General features: G+C 45.0%; 1 protein-coding gene across 1 annotated transcript; it reads left to right on the top strand.

Moving 5' to 3' along the window:
• Positions 1-5,353: 5,353 nt before the first annotated feature.
• Positions 5,354-19,829, top strand: Dhrs7 (dehydrogenase/reductase (SDR family) member 7). Its single transcript, NM_025522.5, has 7 exons — positions 5,354-5,553; positions 10,686-10,838; positions 12,748-12,854; positions 13,643-13,882; positions 16,959-17,081; positions 17,732-17,947; positions 19,565-19,829. Exons 1-7 carry the CDS (start codon positions 5,421-5,423, stop codon positions 19,607-19,609), a joined length of 1,017 nt encoding a protein of 338 aa, NP_079798.2. The 5' UTR covers positions 5,354-5,420; the 3' UTR covers positions 19,610-19,829.
• Positions 19,830-24,132: the final 4,303 nt, after the last annotated feature.

The following is a 24,132-nucleotide window of genomic DNA, read 5'->3' as shown; positions in this document are numbered from 1 at the left end:
GGTTCTTGTCAGAGGCAAGTGTGAAGAGAGAAAGATTAGGGACATGGCTGGATTGATCAGCCCAACAAATAGACCTTTCTAGACAAGGGTGGGGGAGTTTTCAGTGGGCTCAGAAAGGGAGGAGCAGCGAGGAGGGGAGAGAGGGCTGTTTGAGGAACCTTAGTTATTAAAATGAAGTCTTAAAAACTCTTCACAAACACTAAGACAAAAGGGAAGCTAGTTAGCAAAACGGGGTGCCTCAGTCAGCCCCGGGGAGGGATGCCCTGGGGGAGGGATGCCCTGGCCTTTTCTCATGTTTGTTCTTAATTTTTGGTTTGTTTGTTTTTGAGAGAGGGTATCACCCTGTAGCCCAGGCTGACTTTAGACTTTCCAGAATCCTCTTGCCTTGAAAGAAAATAAAACTTGAGACCCGTGATTCATGTAATTCATGTCAAATAGCCCAAAGAGTTGTTTGTGAGCTTTGAAACCTGGGGCTGAGAACATAGCAGAACAGGCCAGGACATGCCCGGGCAGGCCCATTGTTAAGACATTCCTGAGGCTGCTTAGCCATAAAGATAAAGAGAATGTCTTCCCTATCTCCTGCCCTTCTGACCTAAGTTAAATGTTAACCAGATGCTCTGCTGTTACCTCGATCTGCATGTACAGTCTGCTGATGTTTAAATGGACCAAAAATGTGAAACCTTTAAATGGACCAATCATGTGAAACCGCGCCAATTCCTCCCTGCTGATGTTTAAATGAACCAATCATGTGAAACCTCACCAATTCCTCCCCCACCCCCAGCCCCTTTTCTATAAAAACCCCTAGCTTTCAAGCCTTCTGGTCGAACTCACTGTCTCCTGTGTGAGATACATTTCGACCAGGAGCCATCTGTTCGTGGTGGGGGTTTCCCCACTAGGTTCTTTCATTCTCAGTCTCTAACATGCTTGTATTATAAGTGTGAGCCACCATAGCACATTCTCCCAAATACGGTCACAACAAGTATTTTGTTAATTTGTTGGGTTTTGCTGCCTTTAAGGAAAGTTTGTATTTGTAACTGGCACCTTCAGCTTCCCCAGCTTGGGACAAGTAATACTTTTGGAGTCAAGGACTTAACATGACGCACACATAAAACTCCGACTCTGGAGAGCAGGCGCAGGGGGAAAGAAGGAAGTTCCATGTTCTAGGCATGTGTCTATACTCGGCCTCTCAGGACAGCAATTTCTCTAGTTAATCAAAGTCATCCACTACCTGGCCATTCTTGATGTAACTTAAAATTTTATCTGAGGCAAAGAACTGAGCCAAGCAGGCACCCACAAGGGGACGGCAGCCAGTTAGATGCAGCTGTTCATCAAACACAGGCAATTGGATCTCCCCAGTCTCATACTGCAGTAAAGTTGTAGTTAGTCTTTGTGGAGGAAAACCTTTGACATCAGAACGTACACTTTATTACAGAAATTAGATCCTTCTACATTGCCTTTTTCTGATGCTGGGGGCTGAACTTAGGGCCTTCAACTGTGTATGTGCTCTACCACTGAGCTACACGTCCAGTCTTCCAGAAAGTAGAGAGACCGAAGTTTGAAAGCTCTTTTTTTTTTTTTTTTTTTTGCCTCATCAAGACTGAGGACTTTCCTGTCTAAATGTGGGCTGTGCTCATCTTGTGCTCTAAGTATGTCCCCAGGAGGCTTGCTGGGTCAAAAGTCTCTTGTTTTTTAAATGCTTGAAAACAAGGATCTTGCTACTCTCGAGGTGTTTAGCAAAAAAGCAATGGAGTGTTTGTAGCTGAAATGAATCCAGAGTGGTGTTTATGGCAGGGCTAGGAGAGTCAACAAGACCATGGTGTGAAGAACGTTCTCTGTATTTATTGTGCTGTGTGGCAGGTGACAGAGGCACGGAGCAGGGCTTTGTGGTTGCTAAGTAGATACTAGTTAAGTTTGTGTTGTCAGAATCATGCGGTAAGATGTCACGGTGTCAGGTTCCCCCCTCCCCCTCTGCTGTTGAAAGGTTTCTGTCCCAACATAGAAGGCTGTTTGCGTTGAATTATGGAGTCTGGAACAATAGTTACATTGTTTCTACAGTGCAATCCTGATTTCCGGAAGAAGTGGCACAAAAGGGAAGAAAGCTGTTGCCACCCTTTCAAAGGGGAACAGGTGAGAGAGCCGCAGTGAGTGGGTCTCTCATCATTGTGTAACTTCCCTGTTCAGAGAGGAAATGATGTTTCGAGTGGATGTAGCTAGTGCTTGGATTTTGCCCCTTTAGTTATTTAGATTTTACATTTAAGTGGTTAAAATTCTGCCAGCTTGAGACGGTCATGGTGGCACATACCTGTAATCCAGTCCTCAGGATGCAGAGGATCAGAACTTTGAGGCCAACCTGGTCTCCGTAGTGAGTGCCAGGCCAGCCGAGTGTGTTTGTTAAAACTACAACTGCACAGCTAAGGACCGCTGCTTCCCGAGACCCAGCCTGTTCCTGCTCTGTTATGAGCACACAGGTCTCAGGAGAGTCCCCACATCTGCTCGCCTGTCCTTCTTGTCTTCAACACTTTCTTCCCAGGTTCTGTGGTGATATCTGCACTGGAATTGACATGCAATCCTGGTGCTGGCTGTGTTCAGTGTCATTACCACAGACCCCGGAGTCCAAGCCTCCTGTTGTCTATTCTTTCTCACTGCTGAACAGAAGAAATGAGGAAATAATATTATAATTAAAATTATAATATTATAATATATTATATATTATGATATCATAATAGATATGTTATCTAATGATGATTGAAATGGGCTCACTAAATATATAACTGGGCTCAGTGGTAGAGAACTTGCCTAGAATTTTTGAGGCCCTGGGTTTGAACTTAAGCGTGCACGCACACACACACACACGCGCGCACACACACACACACACACACACACACACACACACACGAGGTGGGGAGGGCATAACTGGATTCCAACATGAATTACTGAATAATGCTATTGTTCAAGTGAAAAATAATTTCTGAAGTTGACATTGGTTTGTGTTTTCCTTCTCTAATGCCCAAACTGTCATGTGGTTTTATTGTAGTTTTTTTTTAACTAGTCAAGGTCTTCCAGGGAAACAAAAACACATACATATTTATGAGTGATGGTAAAGAATTGGTTCACATGGCTTTCAAGTGCAGTAGGCCTGACGTCCCTAGCACACAGGCAGCTGGAATTCAGGGGAGAGGCGAGGTAATTGGAACCCAAGGGCAGTCTGGAAGCAAGATCTTCCTAGCCTTCTGCTGTTTTCTCATAACACTTCAACTGATTGAACTCCCCACATTATGGGGGGTAGGTATGTGCTTTATTGAAAGTCTACTGATATAAATGTTAAATAAATCTTAAAATACCTCACAGTAGCATCTAGACTAACATTTTAACAAAATTTGGATGTCATGGTCTGGCCAAGTCATGTTGCTGAACCATCTCCTCGGACCCCAAAGTGAATCTTTTTTTTTTTTTTTTTTTTTAAGGAGTTAGAGATCACTGTTTTAAAAGTGAATTTTTTAATATGATGATTATGAATCATCCTGGTTAGGAGTGCTTCCTCCAAACCAACATGTGCAGTTATTGTGTTCAACTAAGTGTTCCGTTTGTTAACATAAAACATTCTGAGTTTGAGGCAGGTGATCTCTCTGAGTTTGAAGCCAGGGTGGTCTCTATAGTGAGTCCCAGCACAAGCAGTGCTCCGCGGTGAGAGCCTGAAATGAAACAAAACAAGGCAAAAAAAGTCATGTTAGTAAAGCTTTTTTTGTTTGTGTGCATGAATGTTTTGTCTGAAAGTATGTTTGTGCACCATGTGAGTGCCTGATGCCCTCGGAGGTCAGAGATGGGAAATGGATCCCCTGGGACAAGAGTTACCAACAGATGTGAGCTGCCATGTGGGTGTGGAAATTGAACCCAGGTTCTCTGCAAGAGCAACAAGTGCCTCTAACAGCAGAGCCACCTCTCCAGCTCCAGTACGGAAAAACACTCTAAAGCTCTGCCTTGGCACTTCGACACTCAGCACCCACCCGGGTCTAATCCCTAGGGGTGGACAGGAAGAGATCATAGCTTCCTGCCAGTCTCCCAAGCCCAATGTCCCAGTCTCAGATCCCTCATCCCCACAGCTTGGGGTTGTGACCCATCGGAACACTAGATCCACTGCAGTCCTGTCCTTTTACAGAAGGGGAAACATTTGGGATAAGATTCATCATGAGACTCTGTGTGGTATTTTAAGACATCTTATTACAAAAGTAATGTGCTACAAAATAAAAATAAAATTCACATGGCCCAGGTGATACGTCAATTAGAGCAATTCTTGACCAATATTATTCCAAATGGCAGTCCAAAAGTTTAGCTAACTGACATGCACCTTGAACTATACCACAGCAATTTCTGATTAACACTAGTTCAAATATTTCCTGCATAGATCACTCTAAAGATGCAAAATATAGACCTTTGTAAACCTTTTCTCACTGCAATGAAAAAAGTGACAATTCAGCTGGGCGTGGTGGCGCACACCTTTAATCCCAGCACTTGGGAGGCAGAGGCAGGCGGATTTCTGAGTTTGAGGCCAGCCTGGTCTACAAAGTAGAAACAGAGAAACCCTGTCTCGGAAAAAAAAAAGTGACAATTTATAAAAACAATACTAACAAACACAGAAGAAAGAACAGAGCAATTAGTGTGCACAGAGGCCTTTCCATATTCAAATGCTGTCAAATGATAATGGCATCATTTACAAACGGTGGCAGGAGGACACCAACCTGAGTGTTTTTAGCTCCTGGAACTTAGCAACAGTTGCCTTCTAGCCCAGTTAGTTTTATGTTCTGATTACTCTGGGCCATGATAGCCAACTTTTGGCCAAATATGAGTATCATTTGTAATGTTTTTCTAAATATAAGCGGCCAGTCCACGAGGGCAACCCAGTTCAAGTGCTGAGTTACTTCGGTATGCTTATCTCAGTCCACAAGCTTAAAGTGAAAGGAAAACAGATTAGGAAGAGTGAGTGAGGGTTTGGCTCAGCTTTTGGGAGCTTGCCCAGCGCGAAGAAGGACCTGGGCACAATTCCCAGCGTGGAGCGGGGGATGGGGCCTCGGGGTCGGAGCGGGCAGTGATCAAAGTTTTGTTTTGTTTCTCGCCAAGGCACCACCAAAGCCCTGAAAAGTCGTCCTAAAAACAGCTGTTAAAGACTCCTTCATGCCCTCACAAATCTTGTTGACTGCTCTCCCAACAGCAGTTTCCCAAGATTCCATGCCTTCTATTGCAACACCCCGGCAGTCTTGCACGCAGTAGGGACGCGCAGAGACGCCGTGGTGCAGCCCGGGACACAGATGGAGCCCCACCTTCGGGGACTCGCTAGGCGGAGCCCCGGGTTGTGACCCGCCGCGTAGAGGGCGGGCGCCGACTGTCTTCCGCTTGCGGCAGAGTCGGGTAGGCAAGGGACAGCGATGAGCTGGGAGCTGCTGTTGTGGCTGCTGGCGCTGTGCGCGCTGATCCTGCCCCTTGTGCAGCTCTTGCGCTTTTTGCGGGCGGATGCGGACCTGACCTTGTTGTGGGCTGAATGGCAAGGGCGACGCCCAGGTGAGCATCCTCTACAGCCTGGGCTCTAAGGAAGATCAGGGCCGAGGTCCCTCCCAGCTGTTGCCAAGCTGAGCCTTGACCAAGGGCTGAGGGTCCGGGAGGAAGAGGCAGGGGCTAAACAGGCAGTACCCACTCTGTCGCTTGTCTTAATTCGAAAATGGCCCTGATTTGTTACCCAGACTAGGATAGAAAACGTCAAACCCCAAGAGAGCGCTGCAATTCTCTGATGCCTGCAAGACACAGACTTCTTCCGTAGGATCCCCGGACACTCTCAGGGAAGGCACCATGGAGAGCAGAGTGTGTCCCTTGCTTTCTAAGAGGCCGGAACATTCTTTGATCCTGCACTTTTTACTTTCCCGGAAGCACCCAAAGAAAATTTGGCCTGAATCACTTACTCACCTGCTCACTTGGTTAAAATTTTCGCAATAGAAAGCGCTGAGCTGGCTTTTTGCCAGGAGGGAGATCATTCTGTGTACAGTAAGGCACGTTTCGCCCGCTCCACTTCGATCTGCAGCTTGCGTGGTGTTTAATGTTCACTTAATACATGATTCACATGCTCCGATATATCAGTTCACAGATGCTGCTGGGTGTTATGTCACGTTGGCAGTGTGTTCAGCAGGCCACAGACAGCCTCTGACCTTTGGCGTTAACAATTCTGATGACATGGGCACTCTTCGTATTGTTTTTCAGTTAAAGACATTGACAGAGAAACTCAAAGCCTCCCTAGGTAGGCTTTTCTGATCCTTAAAGGACTAAGTGGGATTCCACTGTTCGTGGTGGAAAATACACAAAGCACCCGAACAAAAATGCTTTGAAGTAGCTGGTGGCTCAGAAGGTACTGCATTCAAAGTCAGCAGGGCAGGAGTAGGTGACAGCTGGATCTTGGATTTTATGTCCCTCCCAGATGTTGGCAGGCATCCTTGCTGTCTTTTCTCTGAAGCTGCATTGCCTTGGCTCAAACAGTTGCAGTACTGACAAATGCAACTGCACAGTGTGCTTGTGGATTCAGCGCTGCAAAACAGGAGAGGGCATGGCTGTGACTCGGAGACTGTCAGTGTTGAGGGCAAGAATCCTAAATACCCCATACATCTTTTAACTGTAACTCTCCACTGAGCACCATTGAGACAGATGGATGTATCTGTAAGCTCACGGTCAATAGCAGCCTGTGGATGTTGTTTGTGTTTGGCCTCATTTATTTAAATGGAAGATTGAGTTAAACTCAGTTTATAAATTATGTGACTGTATAAAAGTTATTAACACATTAATTATGTCTGAAATGTAGGTGTGTTTAGTCTTTTTTTTGCGGTGTAATTTTTTTATTACATATATTCTTCATTTACATTTCAAATGCTATCCCCAAAGTCCCCTATACCCTCCCTCCGCCCTGCTCCCCACCCAACTCACCCACTCTCCTGCTTCCTGGCCCTGGCATTCCCCTGCACTGGGGCATATGATCTTCGCAAGACCAAGGGCCTCTCCTCCTATTGCTGGCCAACTAGGCCATCCTCTGCTACCTATGTAGCTAGAGACACAGCTCTGGGGGGGGGGTACTGATTAGTTTATATTGTTGTTCTACCTATAGGGTTGCAGACCCCTTCAGCTCCTTGAGTACTTTCTCTAGCTCCTTCATTAGGGGCCCTGTGTTCCATCCAATAGCTGACTGTGAGCATCCACTTATGTATTTGCCAGGCACTGGCATAGCCTCACAAGAGAGAGCTATATCAGGGTCCTGTCAGCAAAATCTTTCTGGCATATGCTGTAGTGTCTGGGTTTGGTGGTTGTATATGGGATGGATTCCCGTGTGGGGCAATCTCTGGATGGTCCTTCCTTCCGTCTCAGCTCTGAACTTTGTCTCTGTAACTCCTTCCATGGGTATAGAGAAGACAGGACGTAGGGAGGGTGTGGCCTCTGTCTCGCGCTGGAGAGAAGCAGCTTCCACATCGTGTGAGGGATGAGGCAGAGAGTGGTGCAAGGCCTTGGGAGAGATTTCTCAAGCTGGCATTAAACTCTGGGTTTCTTGTCAACTCTCAGAGTCTGATTTTTTTTTTTTAAGTCGTTGTCAGATTCTATGGAAACACTAAGAAAAAAAAAAAAAGGATGCTAGATTAAAGGACGGGAAGATAGGTGTTAGATCTGTGATCATGTGGGCATAAAACGAGCCGCTGGAGACCATTTTCACTCAGGCTTTACATAATAGGTGTTTATTGGTGTAAACAAGGTTGGACTCTGTTAATTTAGGCTGATTAGTAACAGTTACAGCGTAAATGAATGGTGTGTAGGGTAATGTGTAGACAAGCTTTTAGCAAGCAGTTGTGAATGGCTAGCTGAGCACACAGCCTCTCATTCATTCAAAGTCTTTGGTCAATTGTACTCTCTCCCCAAAAGCATCTTACCTGAAAGGAAAGCTTTGTTTACATAGTTTGGTTATTTCTAGGACAAGTTGTATGTGTTCCAGTGTCTAAGAAACAGTTGGGTTTTAAAATGTTTGGGGCTTTGACGGTAGTTTGATGATAGAGAGTACCTGTGTCTGTAATGCTTGCAGCTTGGGCTCAGTCCTCAGCACTGGGGACCAAACTTGACCATATCTGAATGTGTGCACCACAACACAGCAGACAGTGTTTTGTTTCAGCTAGGCTTCTTGGTGTTTATTCAGTAGATACTTACTACTTATGGAGTCCTTTTGATATTCTAGTCTCTGCAAGATATTAGGCCACCGGTGAGGAGGAGGCGGCCAGAGTCGATGCCTCGGTGCATTTAATAGACAAGTGTGGAGAGCTCTCCCCCTCACTCCTGGAGACCCCAGTGTTCTGAAGAACTCGGACTCCATAAAGTTCCTGTGATGTTTTTTTTTTTTTTTTTTTTTTTTTTTGGTGGTGGTGGTGGTGGTGGGGTTCCGAGACAGGGTTTCTCTGTATAGCCCTGGCTGTCCTGGAACTCACTTTGTAGTCCAGGCTGGCCTCGAACTCAGAAATCCACCTGCCTCTGCCTCCTGAGTGCTGGGATTAAAGGCGTGCGCCACCACCGCCCGGCCCTGTGATGGTTTTTAATATGGAATTGTTTAAGCTCATAGACAAGAATGAAGTAAGGCCAGCCGAGAGAGCCTTATTGCCCTCTGTCACGGGACAAATTAGAGCCCACAAGAGACCATGCGAGGTCTGGTGAGCGTAACAAAGCCGCAGAATTTAGTAGGCCCCAGATCTTAGCACATCCGACGCCATGAAAAGCCGTTTAGAACATAAAGCAGCCGCACCTGCTGAAACGAAACAAAGACCTAATCCATCGAAGTCCATAGTTCGGGAAAGGCTCTAAATGTACTAGCCTTGCTTCTTAGCTTCTGTAGTTCAGCTTCTGGAATATGCCAGCCCAGAATATAGTCTTGTTGCTTGGAGTGGTGGCGCATGCCTTTAATCCCAACACTCGGGAGGCAGAGGCAGGCGGATTTCTGAGTTCGTGGCCAGCCTGGTCTACAAAGTGAGTTCCAGGACAGCCAGGGCTATACAGAGAAACCCTGTCTCGAAAAACCAAAAAAAAAAAAAAAAAAAAAAAAAAGAAAAAAAGTTTTTGTGCTTAAAAGCTCACCCCAAGAAAGGCCCGGGGCTATACTGGGATCCCAAACACCAGATGGCTATTAAAGACTTCCTATTGGCTTTAACCCATGCCCGAGCAGTCATCTCTGGTGCGTACCCACAACTGTGAGACCGGCAGTTAAAGCTGCTTGCAGTATAAGCCTGATGGCCCGAACTCCATCCTGCACGCCCCAAAAAGGTGGAAGAAAAGAACTGGCTTCTCTGGTTGTCCCCCTGACTGCCAGCCAGCACGCACCAAGGCACATGTACACACACCCCGCCATGCACACGCGCACACACAGTTAGGATAATGTGTCATTCTAGTAATGAAATTTAAAACGTTAAATCCAGAAAGAGGGCTGGGACAAGGGGTCACACCGCTGGGAGGGTGGCACTTATGGTGTGGAGGCAGGAGGATGAGGTGCATGCTTCAGGCAAAGGCAACAACTGTCTAAGTACAACAACAACAGAACAGATGATCATACTAGATCATACTATTGAGCAACATATGGCATTTTCAAAGGCATCTGTGGTTCCACTTCAGAAATTAGAATTTATTGCCTTCTCATTTAATTGAGAAGGCAATGAGTTTCTAGTCACTAGCTTTAATTTCCCCTGTTAAATAAGCAGATAAATTGAGTGAAACCATATAGTGATGAGGTTCAGCTACAACTAGATTCTAGTAGATTTACCAAGATTCCAAACTATACAACATATGGTGTGGGCTGCCTACTAACAATGTGGTTTGTTTCTAGCTTTTCTGGAGGGTTTTTTTTTTTTTTTAAGACAGGCACAGGCTTTCTCTGTGTAGCCCTGCCTGTCCTGGAACTCACTCTGTAGACCAGGCTGGCTTTGAACTCACAAAGATCTGATTGCCTCTGCCTTCCAAGTGCTGGGATTAAAGGTGTGTACCACCACTGTCTGGTGTCGTGCTTTCTAAGAAAACTCTGATAAAAGATGCTTTCTTACAATACTTGAAATCTGTCTGTCTGTTCATTTATTTTGAGACAAGATCTCTGTGTTTCAAGCTGTCCTCCAGCTGACTATGTAGCCAAGAATGGCTTTGAACTTTTTTTTTTAAGATTTATTTATTTATTTTATGTATAGGAGTACACCATTGCTCTCTTCAGAGACACCAGAAGAGGGCATCAGATTTCGTTACAGATGGTTGTGAGCCACCATGTGGTTGCTGGGATTTGAACTCAGAACCTCTGGAAGAGCAGTCAGTGCTCTTAACCGCTGAGCCATCTCTCCAGCCCGGCTTTGAACTTCTTACCCCTTGATTCCCTTCCAACTTCTGGGATTACAGACATGCAGCACCAGGCCTGGTTTAGGGAGAAGCTCCAGACTGTACCCAGGTTTTGTGTGCTTGAAGAAAGCTTGAGTGAGACCCCCTAACATGACACTTGAAATTTTAGGCTCCAAATATTAGACCTTCATATTCATATTTAGTAGTATTTTTAAAAGGTTTTTTTTAAAAATGCATTCATGTTTTACTTCTCTTTGGTAGATGGGTGCCATTCATCGCATACCATCTCCCCTGTAACTGTCCGCCTTCTTCAACAGAATGGGAGCTGACTGACATGGTGGTGTGGGTTACTGGAGCGTCAAGTGGCATTGGCGAGGAGCTAGCTTTCCAGTTATCTAAACTCGGGGTCTCTCTGGTGCTGTCAGCCCGAAGGGCGCAGGAGCTGGAGCGGGTGAAGAGAAGATGCCTGGGTGAGTCAATTCCCAACACCAGCCGTGCTTCCCAGCAGCGAGAATCCAAACTCAGCGCAGCTTTGGAAGTCAGGGAAGGTGGGATTGTGCGTGGTACATGTTGGCTCCAGGGCTTCGCGCGTGCGTGCGTGCGTGCGTGTGTGCGTGCGTACTGCCCTGACCTCCTCTTCTGTCACCTCTTAAGCAGCCGCTCTTGCTTGGCTATTTCTTCTTTCCAGCCACCTTTCCATTGTTTTTATACCAAGTTTTGATATTGAGGGGCTAGGAAGCCCCAAGATCGGAAGCACTGGTGGACTTGAATGATCATCTGACTCATATCTTTGCTTCGGGAGAACAGGCGCTCATGAGTGCAACTCAAGTGTAGTTAGGGATGATCCGTAGTCATTCTGCCTTATGTCAGATATTAAAGTCATGGGTGGGGTGTGCATGTGCGTGTGCGTGTGCGTGTGTGTGTTAGGATGGATAAAAGGAAAGGAAAGAAGAAAGGTTTAAAAATGAACTGGAGGCAATACCTTATTCACAAAAGAGTGACACTATTTTCATTGGCTTGAGTTCTAGTCTTGTCTCCTTCACTTAATAGAAGGGATGAGACCCCACTTCAGGGATGTTTAGCATTTAGTACTTTAATATAATCTTAAATCTCTCTCTCTCTCTCTCTCTCTCTCTCTCTCTCTCTCTCTCTCTCTCCCTCTCCCTCTCCCTCTCCCTCCCCCTCCCCCTCTCCCCCTCCCTCTCCCCTCCCCCCTCTCTCTGTGTTATCTCTATTATTCTTCCATTATTTTTTTCCCTGCTGACTACATCCTCCCAGCGATATAAGAGTCCGCGCCCCCACTCCCAGCACAGTCACAAGGCTCTCTTCATGACGCTGCTTTCTCAAGCCGCTTGTGTTTCAGTTCTATGCTTTTTTAAACATGGTCATTGGTCCTCCACCTCAGCGACTTGTAAGGCCTGCTCTAGCAGAGAGCATAAGTGTGTCAGCAATGCTGAGCTGTGAGGACCGCTGGCTCCCATTTCTCTGTGTGGTCACTGGTGCAGACCTCTCCGTGTTTTAAGTCATGTTCTTTCATGTCTTTGCCCTCAGAGACCAAGAACATGCTCCTCTCACGTTCCAGGACTTGCTTGTTTTTCTGACTGACATTGCTTATTTTATATTAAGAGGTCCAGAGTGATCCAATTCAGTTGTCCCTCTGGTGATCAGAAATAGAAAGAATCAATTATGTCTCAATATGTTCTTAGGTAGCAATCGTCTGAAGGGCTGCATGTCTTTCCTTATTTACCTTCTAGAGCTCTTGGTGTAAGGGTAGAAGTTCTATCTACCATGCACTTCTGGCCTTCTCAGCTTCTTACAGATTTATAGTACAGACCCCACCCCACCCCACCCTCTTTTCCGGTGTTTCAAGACAGGGTTTCCTTGTGTAGCCCTGGCTGTCATGAACTCACTATGTAGACCAGGCTGGCCTTGAGTCAGAAATCCACCTGCTTTGTCTCTGCCTCTGCTTCCTGGGTGCTGGGATTAAAGGCATGCTCTACTACCACCACCTGGTGTATGCTATAAACTTAAAAAAAAAAAAGATTTATTTTTAATTATGTGTATATGTGTGAGTCTGTACTTGTGAGTGCAGGTGCTCTTGGAGGCCATGTTGGATGTCTCTGGAGCTGGAATTATAGGTGGTTGTGACATGGGTGCTAGGAATTAAACTCAGGTCCTCTGAAAAAGTGGTGTATGCTCTTAACCACTGAGACCTTGCACAATGTCACCTGTCTTCCCCGGTCACTGAGAGATGCTTAGGTAGTGCCTCCTGGAGTGGGTTCACCGCCACCTTTTTGTGGGGTAGAGGTTAAATTTAACAGGGAAGCTGAGTTCAGTGAAACTGGGATGGCTTGCTTACTCTTCATGCATCTTTTTCAGAAAATGGCAATTTAAAAGAAAAAGATATACTGGTTCTGCCCCTTGACTTGACCGATACAAGTTCCCATGAGGCAGCCACCAAAGCCGTTCTGCAGGAGTTTGGTAAAGTGAGTTGCATTTTGTGTTCATGAAGGGTGGTATTGCTTCTCTGCCTCACTGCCAAAGAGATTTCCAACTGTGGATCCCCTTCAAAGGGATGGAACAGATGCAGCATGTACAGAGAGGTCAGGGCTGGGAGCTGGCTTTAGCTACGTAGTACTTTCACCCCTTCCCCAAGAAGCAAGGGTGAAGTTAATATCTGCGGATGCTTTTCTTTTTCTGATACTGGTTACTTCAAACGGAAATTCCACAGGTGAATTCTACTTCCTTTTCTTTTCCTTGCTTCCTTTTATTTTCTTTTATTTTTCTTCCTTCCTTCTTTCCTTCCTTCTTTTCCTTTCTTTGTCACTTCTCTTCTCCCACTCCCCTCCCCTCCCCTCCCCTCCCCTCTTCCTTTCTTTCTTCTTTCTTTCTTTCTTTCTTTCTTTCTTTTCCTTCTCTTCCCTCCCCTTCCCCTCCCCTCCCCTCCCCGCCCCCCTTCCTTTCTTTCTTCTTTCTTTCTTTCTTTCTTTCTTTCTTTTTTTTTTTTTTTTTTTTTTTTGTGACAGGCCATTCTGGAACTCACTCTGAAGTCCAGGCTGGCCTTGAACTCAAGAGACCCACCTGCCTCTGCCTCACAAGTGCGGAGATTAAAGATGTGGGCCGCAACATCTACTTTCCCTTTATTTTATTTTATTTTATTTTATTTTTGTAGCTGCTACTAGAACCACACCACTGTCCCAGTTACTCTTCAGGTTAATAATACAAGCAATCGTTTTCTTAGACTGTCTTTAAGAACCCATTTTCTGATTCTTAGATTGACATTTTGGTCAACAACGGTGGAAGAAGCCAGCGTTCCTTAGTTCTAGAAACCAACTTGGATGTCTTCAAGGAGCTGATAAATCTGAACTACATAGGGACAGTATCCTTGACCAAGTGTGTCCTGCCTCACATGATAGAGAGGAAACAAGGGAAGATTGTGACTGTGAACAGCATCGCGGGGATTGCCTCTGTGTCCCTTTCCAGTGGCTACTGTGCCAGCAAGCATGCTCTTCGGGTAAGGTGGCTCACATGCAGCTGAGAAAGCTGACTCGTGTGTGTGCTTGTGGCATAATAAGACTTTGAGTGGGTGTGCTGATTGGCACTGGGCCTTAAGCAGGAGACTGAGGCAAGGGAAGCTGGTATCTCTCCTTAGATAATAAAAGGACCGTTGGAGTCACATCACACCTGCGTAGAACCCATCAATCCAGGCTGTGAGCACCGGTACTGTATCACATGCTGCATCAGACCCTGGGGATGTAAGGATGAGACTGGAGTTCTTCTCTTAGGGTGACCTGCTCAGTGCTTCGCCTTTCACCTTGCTCCCACCCCACCACGGCCTCACGGCAACCCCGCCTTACCGTGCAACCCCGCCTTACGGCGCAACTCCGCCTTACCACTCCTTTCCTCTGTGCGTGTTCTAGGTCTGTGACTTCTTTTTCCTTCCCCTTTCCTCGCTCTTTGTTTTCTCTTGTTTCCTTGTTCGTGCACATCAGAGACTGATTAGTCCTGGGCCCGATTATCTTAGGGAACATGTGACTCTATTTCTTATGGTTTCTTTGAAAGAAGACATTCTGGCTAGGTCTATGACTAAGATAAAAAGCTTGATTTATGTTATATATCTGTGAGACTTAAATAGCAGAACGGAATGCGCTTTTCATTTTGGCTTGAGAGTCAATGTGAAGGAACAGTGAATTCTGTATGACAATGAGGGAACCCACGACTCGCTCGGAAGGAGAGTTCCAGTGGCGTGTTCCACCACTGGCATAGTGGCTCAGTGCTGAAGGCCACCATGCCGTCACAGAAATGGCCACTGTAGTTCAGCAGGACCCACCTCTGCCATGCAGAACCAACAGCGCACAGGGATGAAGGCTGGCATCTTGGATGCTCTCCTCAGATTTAGTAAGGTCCTGTCAATCAACCTCCTGTAAAGACAGTCCCATCTCAGACAGGCAGATGCAGTAAAAACAAAAATAGCAACAACACAAAAACACAGGTGAGCTGTCTGGCCTGCCCTCCAAGACTCTGTTTTATTCTTGGGTTGGATCCTCTGGCAAACTGTGAACAGTTACAGCAGAAGTATAACAGAAGTTATAGCAGGACTTAAGTAGAAGAAATGCTGAGACCAGGAGGCTTTTCTATCGTTCTGGAACTGTCTCTTCTACCACAGGCTGACCTTGAGCTTCAAATCCTGCCTATATCTCCCAAGAGCTGGCCTCACAGGCACTCACCACCATGTCCCAGGAAGCCTTTTAAAAAACACGTTTCCTTCTCATATTCCTAGAAGTTACAGTAAATTTTTTAAAAAAATATTTATTTATTTTATGTCTGGGCACCACATGCATGCAGTACCCATGGAAACCAGAAGAGGGCACTGGATTCCGTGGAACTGGAGTTACAGATGGCTATGAGGAATTACTTACAGGAATCGAAATGATCCAGTGACAGCTGCATCCCCAAAGCCTACCCCAGCATGGGTGACAGCTCACAGAAGCTGGGAAACCTGGAGCACATTGCACCGCCTGCAGGCAGCACTCTAGCTTGGAGAGTGTTTTTTTCCATAAGCTCAGTTGGTCTGAGCCTTTCCCAGACAGTTGTCTTGTCTCTGCTTCTGACAACTATCTCAGCTTGTCTGACAGCATCTCTCAGCAGTCCTGACATCATCATATTCATATATATATTTGAGGTGGGAGGAGCCTAGTGAGTCTGGTCAATTTCAAGGACTTCGTTTTTGTTTTTGTTTTTGTTTTTGTTTTTGTTTTTGTTTTTGAGACAGGGTTTCTCTGTGTAGCCCTGCCTGGCTGTCCTAGAACTCACTTTGTAGACCAGGCTGGCCTCAAACTCAGTAATCCGCCTGCCTCTGCCTCCCAAGTGCTGGGATTAAAGGCGCACCACCACTGCTCGACTTCAAGGACTTCCTGAAGTTATTTTGAGTTGTTTGCTTCCTGAACTTTAGGAGTTTTGCTGCAAGATGGAATGTTTCATTTTTCCTTTGAACATTCTGTTATACCCCTTTTCAAACATCCTGCATCTGAAGGGGCCCCAGTGGAGTGTTGCAGCTCTGACAGGGAAGGAGTCCCAGATGGAGGTGTTACAGCTCTGTCCTGAGTGGTATCCTGGTAGTTAGGAGTCAAGGAATACCACAGAATCACGCCACACAACAAACCTCGCACAAGAGGTTTTTCCTCCTTCCTGGGAGGAAAAAACCCAAGAGGGTAGCTGCCTCTGCTCCAGGGAGAACTGGGCAGGAGACAGTCTTTATATAAGGTTTCTTGGGTGTGTGTGTGTGGTGTGTGTGTGGGTTGGTGGTGATGGTGGTGGTGGTGGTGGTGGTGGTGATAGTGGCAGAGTTTTTCAGGGTGGAAATTTCCAGAGTGGGGATTGGTGGAATTTCAAGCCAAGCCCAGGGATTGGTGGGTTTTCAGGCTCAGGAATTTGTGGGTTTTAGTAGATTTTCAAATCTGGAAGTGGTTACCCTACATACAGCCACATACAAGCATAGATAGACAGACAGACACACACACACACAATTTAAATTAACAAAAATGAATCTTTTAAAAAATCCTAAATGGAGCTACGCTTATTGGCACAGGCCTATCTATAATCTTAAGTAAGCATTTGGGAGGCTAAAATAAGAGATTTGAACATTTAAGACTGCAAATAAGTTCAAAGCTAGTTTGGCAAACTCAGACCACTGTCTCCAGATAAAGTGTACAAAGGATGCTGGCAGGATGGCTCAGCCGGGAAAGACCTGCTGCCAAGCTTGAGGGAGCCTGCACTCACACTCTCTCTCCCACACTGTGCCCTGGCACGCCACCCCCCCAAAGAAACAAATAAGTTACTGTAAAAAGCACCAAAGATGTAAGTGTTAGAGCCCTTGCCAAATGTGTACAGGGTCATAGGTTCAGTCACCTATACTGCAACATTAAAAAAAAAAAGGAATAAATGATTGGATAAATAAATGAAGCCTGAGAGTCGTACATCAGTGTCCTACCTGTTCATTCCAGAGTGTCTATTTGGATAACCTGTTTCCTTTCTATCTTTACTTTATCCTTTCCTCTTTTTTCTTATGTTTTTGTTTTTGTGTTCCTTAGGGTTTTTTCAATGCCCTCCATAGTGAGCTCGGCCAATATCCAGGCATAACATTTTGCAACGTTTACCCGGGGCCTGTGCAGTCCGACATTGTGAAGAATGCCTTCACCGAGGAAGTAACTAAGGTAAAAAATCATCCTTTGTTAGCTCTGTGGCTTTGTCATGTGTATCAGGTACCAGTTTAGAAAATGGCAGCGTTAAGGACGGTGTTTAGTACTAGGTAGTACTTCAGGGCCTCATTTTCATACCAGCTAGCGCATTGCCAGACTTGCATTTATAAGTGGTTCACCAGCATGGATCCACCACTCTTATTAAGAAAGTCCTTGTATCTCTTTCCATTTCCTCCCCGTGATTCCATTTGCTAAACATAAGGTATGTTTTATGTTGTGTGGTGCTGGCCATTGAAGCCAGGGCCTCACCCCTTCTAAATAATCATATTACCTCTGAAATGTACATTCTTAGCCCTTCCTGTAAATCTTGGTAATTTGATATTTTTGAAAATGTGATAATGAAATAGGCATTTGTACCCTATTATGAGATAATTGTGACTAAGAGCAGAGGGCCTTCGACATTGCTGTCTGGTAAATGTCTAACTCCTTTTAGGCTCTTTGAAATATCATAGTTTAGAACCCTCCAGTGGCACCTGTGAAGACTCCCAGTTGACAGGTCCCATCCTGAAAGAGTCTGGCTGACAGGTGGCCTGTGGGTCCTTCCTAGATGATATTTGCATGAAACTGTCGGGACCTTCAGTGTAAAACTTCTTGTTGACTTTCAGTCTATGAGAAACAACATAGACCAGAGTTACAAGATGCCAACGAGCCGCTGTGTGCGGCTGATGCTCATCTCCATGGCCAATGATCTGAAGGAAGTCTGGATCTCTGACCATCCTGTGCTGTTGGGGGCATACATATGGCAGTATATGCCAACCTGGGCCGCATGGCTAAACTGCAAGTTGGGGAAGGAAAGAATCCAAAACTTTAAGAATAATTTGGTAAGAGCAATTTATCTATTTCTTCACAATATTGTATGGATCCTGAGGGAAAGCACTTTTCAATGTTCTTAAAAGATTTCTGTTGTTGTTTTTCTGACTCCACACGAATAAAGTACCAGTGAACGGAGAACAGGTTCTGTACCCATACAGCGCATCCGATGGTTTATTACATGACTTTTAATCTGGAAGAGTCAAATTTGTATAGGGAAAAATCAAATCAAAGGTTGTCAGCATCTCTTTTCATCAGTGTTTCATAACGCCCCCTCGCTGTCTGTCTCAGGATTTCACTTGCTTTAGGACTATTTTTCTAAATAAACAGAGCACCTCTTATTTCTTGACTGTTTCTTTTCTTGACTGTTTCTGGCTGATGTCTCTCTCTCTCTCTCTACACACACACACACACACACACACACACACACACACACACACACACACACACACACAGGGCAGTGGCTATGTTCCATTTTAGATTATCATTTCTTACAGAATGTTAGCAGAACTATTGTATTTTGGCAGGAATCTTGGAGTGATGGCACCTAAGCTTGGAAGTAGCCTTTTGTCAGTCAGTGATTATCTGAAATTTTATGGGCTCTTCCTTTGAAGGTTTGAGCCTTTGCATATCTTAGTCTAGAGACCGGCCTGGCAAACCAGGAAGTCTCCCATGGCTGAGAATTGCTGAAGGGTCTTTCCAGTTAGTCCCGTAGGTCAGGTAGGAAGTTGTGGTGTGTGGAGATTGACTTGATAAAGGTGCTTTTTGTGTAACAATAGAACACTTCCAGAAGGCTGCCAGGTTCCTTCCAGAGGAGGCTGCCTCCTGCTGCTTAGAAACCTGAATTCATCCCAAGTAACCCACTAACACCAAAAACTATTTCTGTCTGTCTTTCGGTGAGTTCTTGGATGAGCAATTGCTTACCTTTCCCAACAATAAACCACATTTAGGGGTTAACAAGTTGCCTTGTTTTATCTTGCAAATAGTGTATCAAAAGCTCATAAATAATTTTAGACACATCCAAATATTTCTTTTCTTTGCCTGCCTGCCTGCCTTCCTTCCTTCCTTCCTTCCTTCCTTCCTTCCTTCCTTCCTTCCTTCCTTCCTCCTCCCTTCCCCTTTCTTCCTATATATTCCTGACTACTCTTGATCTCCCTACATAAACCAAACTGGCCCCAGACTTCCAGAGCTCTGTCTGTCTCTGCCTCCCAAGTGCTGGGATTAACAGCGTGCACCACCACAATCAGCCAGATATTTAAATCCTAGAGACTCTGATCTATTTTGTGTACTTGTAGGCTATCTAGGCTATTTGTGTACTTGTAGGCTATCGGTGGGTGTGATCCAGAGAAGTAAGAAAAGCACTCACTGTTTAAGAGTAGAAAAGAATTGATGGCATTCTTGCCATGTGGAGAAAATAAAGATGCTAAGCTGGAGGGCAATATTTGCTAGTGTATGTAGATATTGGTTGTGATGTTTTACTCCCAATTAAGGTGTTTGCCAGAGGCTTACAAAGCTCCCTATTGGTTGAAGAAACATTAAACAGAGAAGCTTGTTTGTCAGACACCGGTCAAGAGAGGAAGGTCTGGTTCTGGTTCATATTACTCTTGTTTTTTTTTTTTTTTTTACAGGATCCAGACTTGCCTTATAAATTCTTGAAGGCAAAGAAGGATTGAAACAACCACCAGAGATGTCTGAGCCACTTGTTGAGAATGAAAAACAGCGTATGTACAGTAAGCTTGCACACAGAAGGAGGGCCGGTGACTACTTTCGGGTTTAATTTTTGATACAACTTTCTATTCAGTATGTAATGAATAATAAAGAAAACTTTGTCCTGTATCTTGCCTTTGTACAAGAGCATATGGTACCTTTTTGAATAAAATAACATTTAACATATTTAAGACTGCAGACTTAGAATGAGGTTAACAGAAACGTAACTAAGGGCTTGTAGTTACATAGTTGACATTGTCTCAAGTCACTTGTGCTTCTGTAAGACCAAATGAGCCTGCATTCCAGGATGTCTCACTCACAGAAACACAGAGACGGAGATGGATGCAATAAGCAAGAGGTTAATTGATCCGGCTTGTCGGGCTGTGTTGCAATCGGGCAGAGGTGACCCCGAATCTCTTAAGCACACACTTTTTATACAGTTTAAGGGTAGGCCTTGTTAATGACCTGAGTCGGTTTAAGCCCATTGTTGGCCCAAGCTGACCTTTTTATCACCCTCTGTAGAAATGGTAATTAGCCTCTCCCTTCCAGAAAGGCAGGTGTTTCAGGACCTTCCCTAAGCAGCATTGATGGGTGAGGTGAGGTCCTTGTCAACAGAAGAGGAACCTGAAACATTCCAGGTCATTATCTGTACCTGCCTTGTGGGGTCAGGGCTTTCATGTAAAGTTTGTTTTGCTGGGCCATTTTGGGAAGGGAGTGTTGTCACAATCTTCTAGTGGAAGGTCCCCCGCATGCTATTCTAGCAAGGTCTTTCAGCGGTCATCTTATGCTCTCTAAGGTCACACGTTCCCACACTTCTGAATGACTGCCAGTTACTGGCTACCTGTAGACTATATAAATGTACGTTTCACATTTCTGGAGGCCAAGGGGCCCTAGAGGAAGGCATCTGGCTCCAACATTGTGTTCTGCTGGTGTGTCCTCTGGAGAGGAGTGGTGTAGCCTGAGCAGGTGGAAGACTTGGAAGGGTAAGACAACCCCCCTTTACCAGTCCAATGTCTTGTTTGCTTCTTTTTCTTTTTCAAAACTGGTGCTTGAATCTAGAGCCTTTTGCACATGCTAGGCACACATGTTATGAAATGTAAGATGGTGTAATCATGCTGGGGGGAAGGGTAAGGGAAATCGTGCCAGGTGTCAGGCATAATAGAAAGATTTATTGAGGGGGAAGGGCGCAGGGACCTGGAAAGGGGTAGAGGCGGAGAGAGGGGGCTGCGGGGAGGACAGAAAGAGAGAAATAGAGGAAGAGAAGACCTAGATCACATGGGAACACAGAGAGAAAGAGAGTGGAAGAAGAAAAAAGAAGGGGACCTGGGGTAGCGAGCAGTCCGCTGATTCGCAACAGGAGGGCTGCGGGCAGTGATGCAAGCTGTTGGGCGGAGCCTAGCCGAATTGTCTGTAAGCCAATATTACACTCGACCACGGAGCTACTGCCTCTCATGTCCCCATCAGAGCACTGAGCTAACAGTCACCGACACAGCTGGTTTTAGATGAGGTCTATGGATCCACGGTCAGGCCCGCATGCCTACACAACAAGCCATCTCCTCGGTTCTACCACTCCTTTCTTTTTCACATTTTCTCTCCTTTCTTTTTCACATTTTCTCGTGAGACAGTGTGTCACTAATTCGTCCAAACTGGTCTTGACTTCAACCTATAATTAAGCTTGCAGTCTTCTTCTTCTTCTTCTTTTTTTTTTTTTTTTTTTTTTTTTTTTTGGTTTTTCGAGACAGGGTTTCTCTGTGTAGCCCTGGCTGTCCTGGAACTCACTCTGTAGACCAGGCTGGCCTGGAACTCAGAAATCTGCCTGCCTCTGCCTCCCAAGTGCTGGGATTAAAGGCGTGAGCTACCACGCCCAGCTCTTTTTTGCTTTTTTAAAGATTTATTTATTTATTATATGTAAGTACACTGTAGTTGTCTTTAGACACTCGAGAAGAAGGAGTCAGATCTCATTACGAATGGTTGGGAGCCACCATGTGGTTGCTGGGATTTGAACTCAGGACCTTCGGAAGAGCAGTAAGAGCTCTTAACCGCTGAGCCATCTCTCCAGCCCCGCCTGTAGTCTTCTTCCCTTAGCCTATCAAGAGGCTGGAATTAGAAGCCAGAGCCACTAGGGCCTGATCACTAAGCCCTTTTATATTTATTATTATATTATTTATACATATTATCTATTATAAATAAATAAATATATTTACATATTTATTATTATATTTATTACATACATGTATATTGTTATATACCTAATTCTACTCATGACTCAATCTGCTCTTATAGGCCAGGCCTGTTACTATACTGTTGCACTGGGATTTTCCAGCATCAGTTTTGGAGAGAACAAAAGTAATTGAAAACCACATCGATGTGAGTTATTATACACAATGAGAGGACAGAAAGCAGTTGGGACAGTTCTTACCCAGAATGCTTATGCTGTCTTAAGGAGAGCAGGTAGGTAGAGAGGACTAGCTTGAAACAGCTGATGGGATGTACAGCAGCCTGTGATACACATCGTGATTGAACACCTGAGATATGCCATTTGGTACATGGGACTCCTTGGTTACTTTGCTCCACATGGCATCCATGGAGATAGGGGATGTTTCCTGCCTGTTATACCTGCAAGAGATGCTTAAAGGACTATGTGTTACTTTTTCAAGATTTCAAAGCTATTTAGGTTCAAATAAACAGTATCGGGAGCTGTTTTGCCACTTCTCTGAAGCAGAGAGAAAGGAAGGAAGGAAGGAAGGAAGGAAGGAAGGAAGGAAGGAAAAAAAAAGTCTGCCTGCCAGGCAGAGTCAAGGCAAGGGTCTGTTGGCAGATTTTCCAGCCTGCTGAGGCATGGAACAGTAAGAGGAGGTGTACCTGAGGCTCAAGGTGAGAGGCTGAAGATTCTATTGTTCCTTCTTGGTGGAAGGAACAGAGAGGTTTTGGGGATGGGAACAAACATCTTGTGTGCATTTTAGCAAATTTGTTTCTGTTGACTTGTGACTTTGCTTCCCACTGTACTGTAGTATAAGAAGGCTATGAGAAATACACTTGTGGCTGGTATGGTATTAACTTGCATATCTCTCTCTCTCTCTCTCTCTCTCTCTCTCTCTCTCTCTCTCTCATATCTGTCTCTTGCATCTTTTTTTCTATCTTTTCTATAATCAGCCTCACTCCCCACTCAGAGGCTGTTTGACTTCATACCAGCCAGACGGGTACAAAAGAGTTCAGGAAGAACCCACTGGGAACTCCTCACTGCTGGTGCCATCAATGGCATTTTAGTTTTAGCAAAATACAGTGCAAAATAACCATGGATTTTGATAGAAAAGCAACAGAAGTAACAGCAGAAAGTCAGTTATTTACAAGTACTTTACAGTTTGTCTGGCATCAAATAGCACACACAAAATAACTGTAGAATAGTTATCCGGCATATGGGAAGCCACCCCAGGGCTATCCTTGTGCAGCAACTCTTAGAAGAGAAAAAGTTTAACTGGGGTTGTCTTACAGTTCGGAGGTCAGTCCATTATCGTCATGGCAGGAAGCATGGTGGCACACAGGCAGACAAGGTGCTAGAGTGGTAGCTGAGAATTTTACATCTGGATCCACAGGCAGCAGGAAAAGAGCTGGGCCTGGCTTGAGCATTTGAAACCTTAAAGGCCACCCTCACTGTTTGACTTCCTCCAAGGCCACACCTTCTAATAATGCCATTCCCTACAGGCCCATGGAGCCATTTTCATTCAAATCACCATGTTCTACTCCCTGGCTACCATAGGCTTGTAGCTATATCATAACCATAATGCAGAAATGCATTCAGTCTGAATTCAAAAGTCCTTCTAGTCTATCACAGTTTAACAGTTTGAAGTCTTTTCTGAGACTCACACTGTTGCAGGGTCAGCTTAGATACCACACAGCTCAAATACCAGGTCAATGCAGATGACAAAAATTTATTGTAACCAAGCCACTAATGATTGATCAGGGCTGTAGAATAGACTAGGAAGCTGAACTGTGATTCCCACCCTACCTTGTCAGAATGTTACAGAGCTTTGATGATTGAAAACGACAAATACCTGTGCCAAGTTACACTTACATTTTCCCACCAATCAGGACTTAGGGATAAGGGCTTTCCTTACATGGTTGATTTGTCAACAGATGCAGAATGTAGGTTTTACAGTCCAACCAATCAAACCCATTTGCTCTTTCCTGGTCAGGAATAGTCATTATGTCTTGGGTAACAAAAAATAAATATCAGAAGTTGATCAGGAACAGTCATTATGTTTTGGGGGAGCAAAAGATGAGTTACAGAAGCTGTTCAGCTCTTGGGGAGCCCCAGCTCCCCTTAGGGCCTGGGAACTAGAACTTAGTTTCACCCTATGATTAAAATGGAGCCTGAAAACAAAATGGCAGTATTTGGGACGATTTTATTTTGCTTGTTCCCAAACTCTTTTGCTTGATCCCAACAATGCAGTCTCTTAACTGTAATCTCCGCTAAAATCAAAATAAAAGA

Source organism: Mus musculus, chromosome 12 (genome assembly GCF_000001635.26).
Source record: "Mus musculus strain C57BL/6J chromosome 12, GRCm38.p6 C57BL/6J".
NCBI lineage: Eukaryota > Metazoa > Chordata > Mammalia > Rodentia > Muridae > Mus > Mus musculus.
Note: the sequence above shows the minus strand (reverse complement) of the source record. Positions and strands in the feature narration are given on the sequence as shown.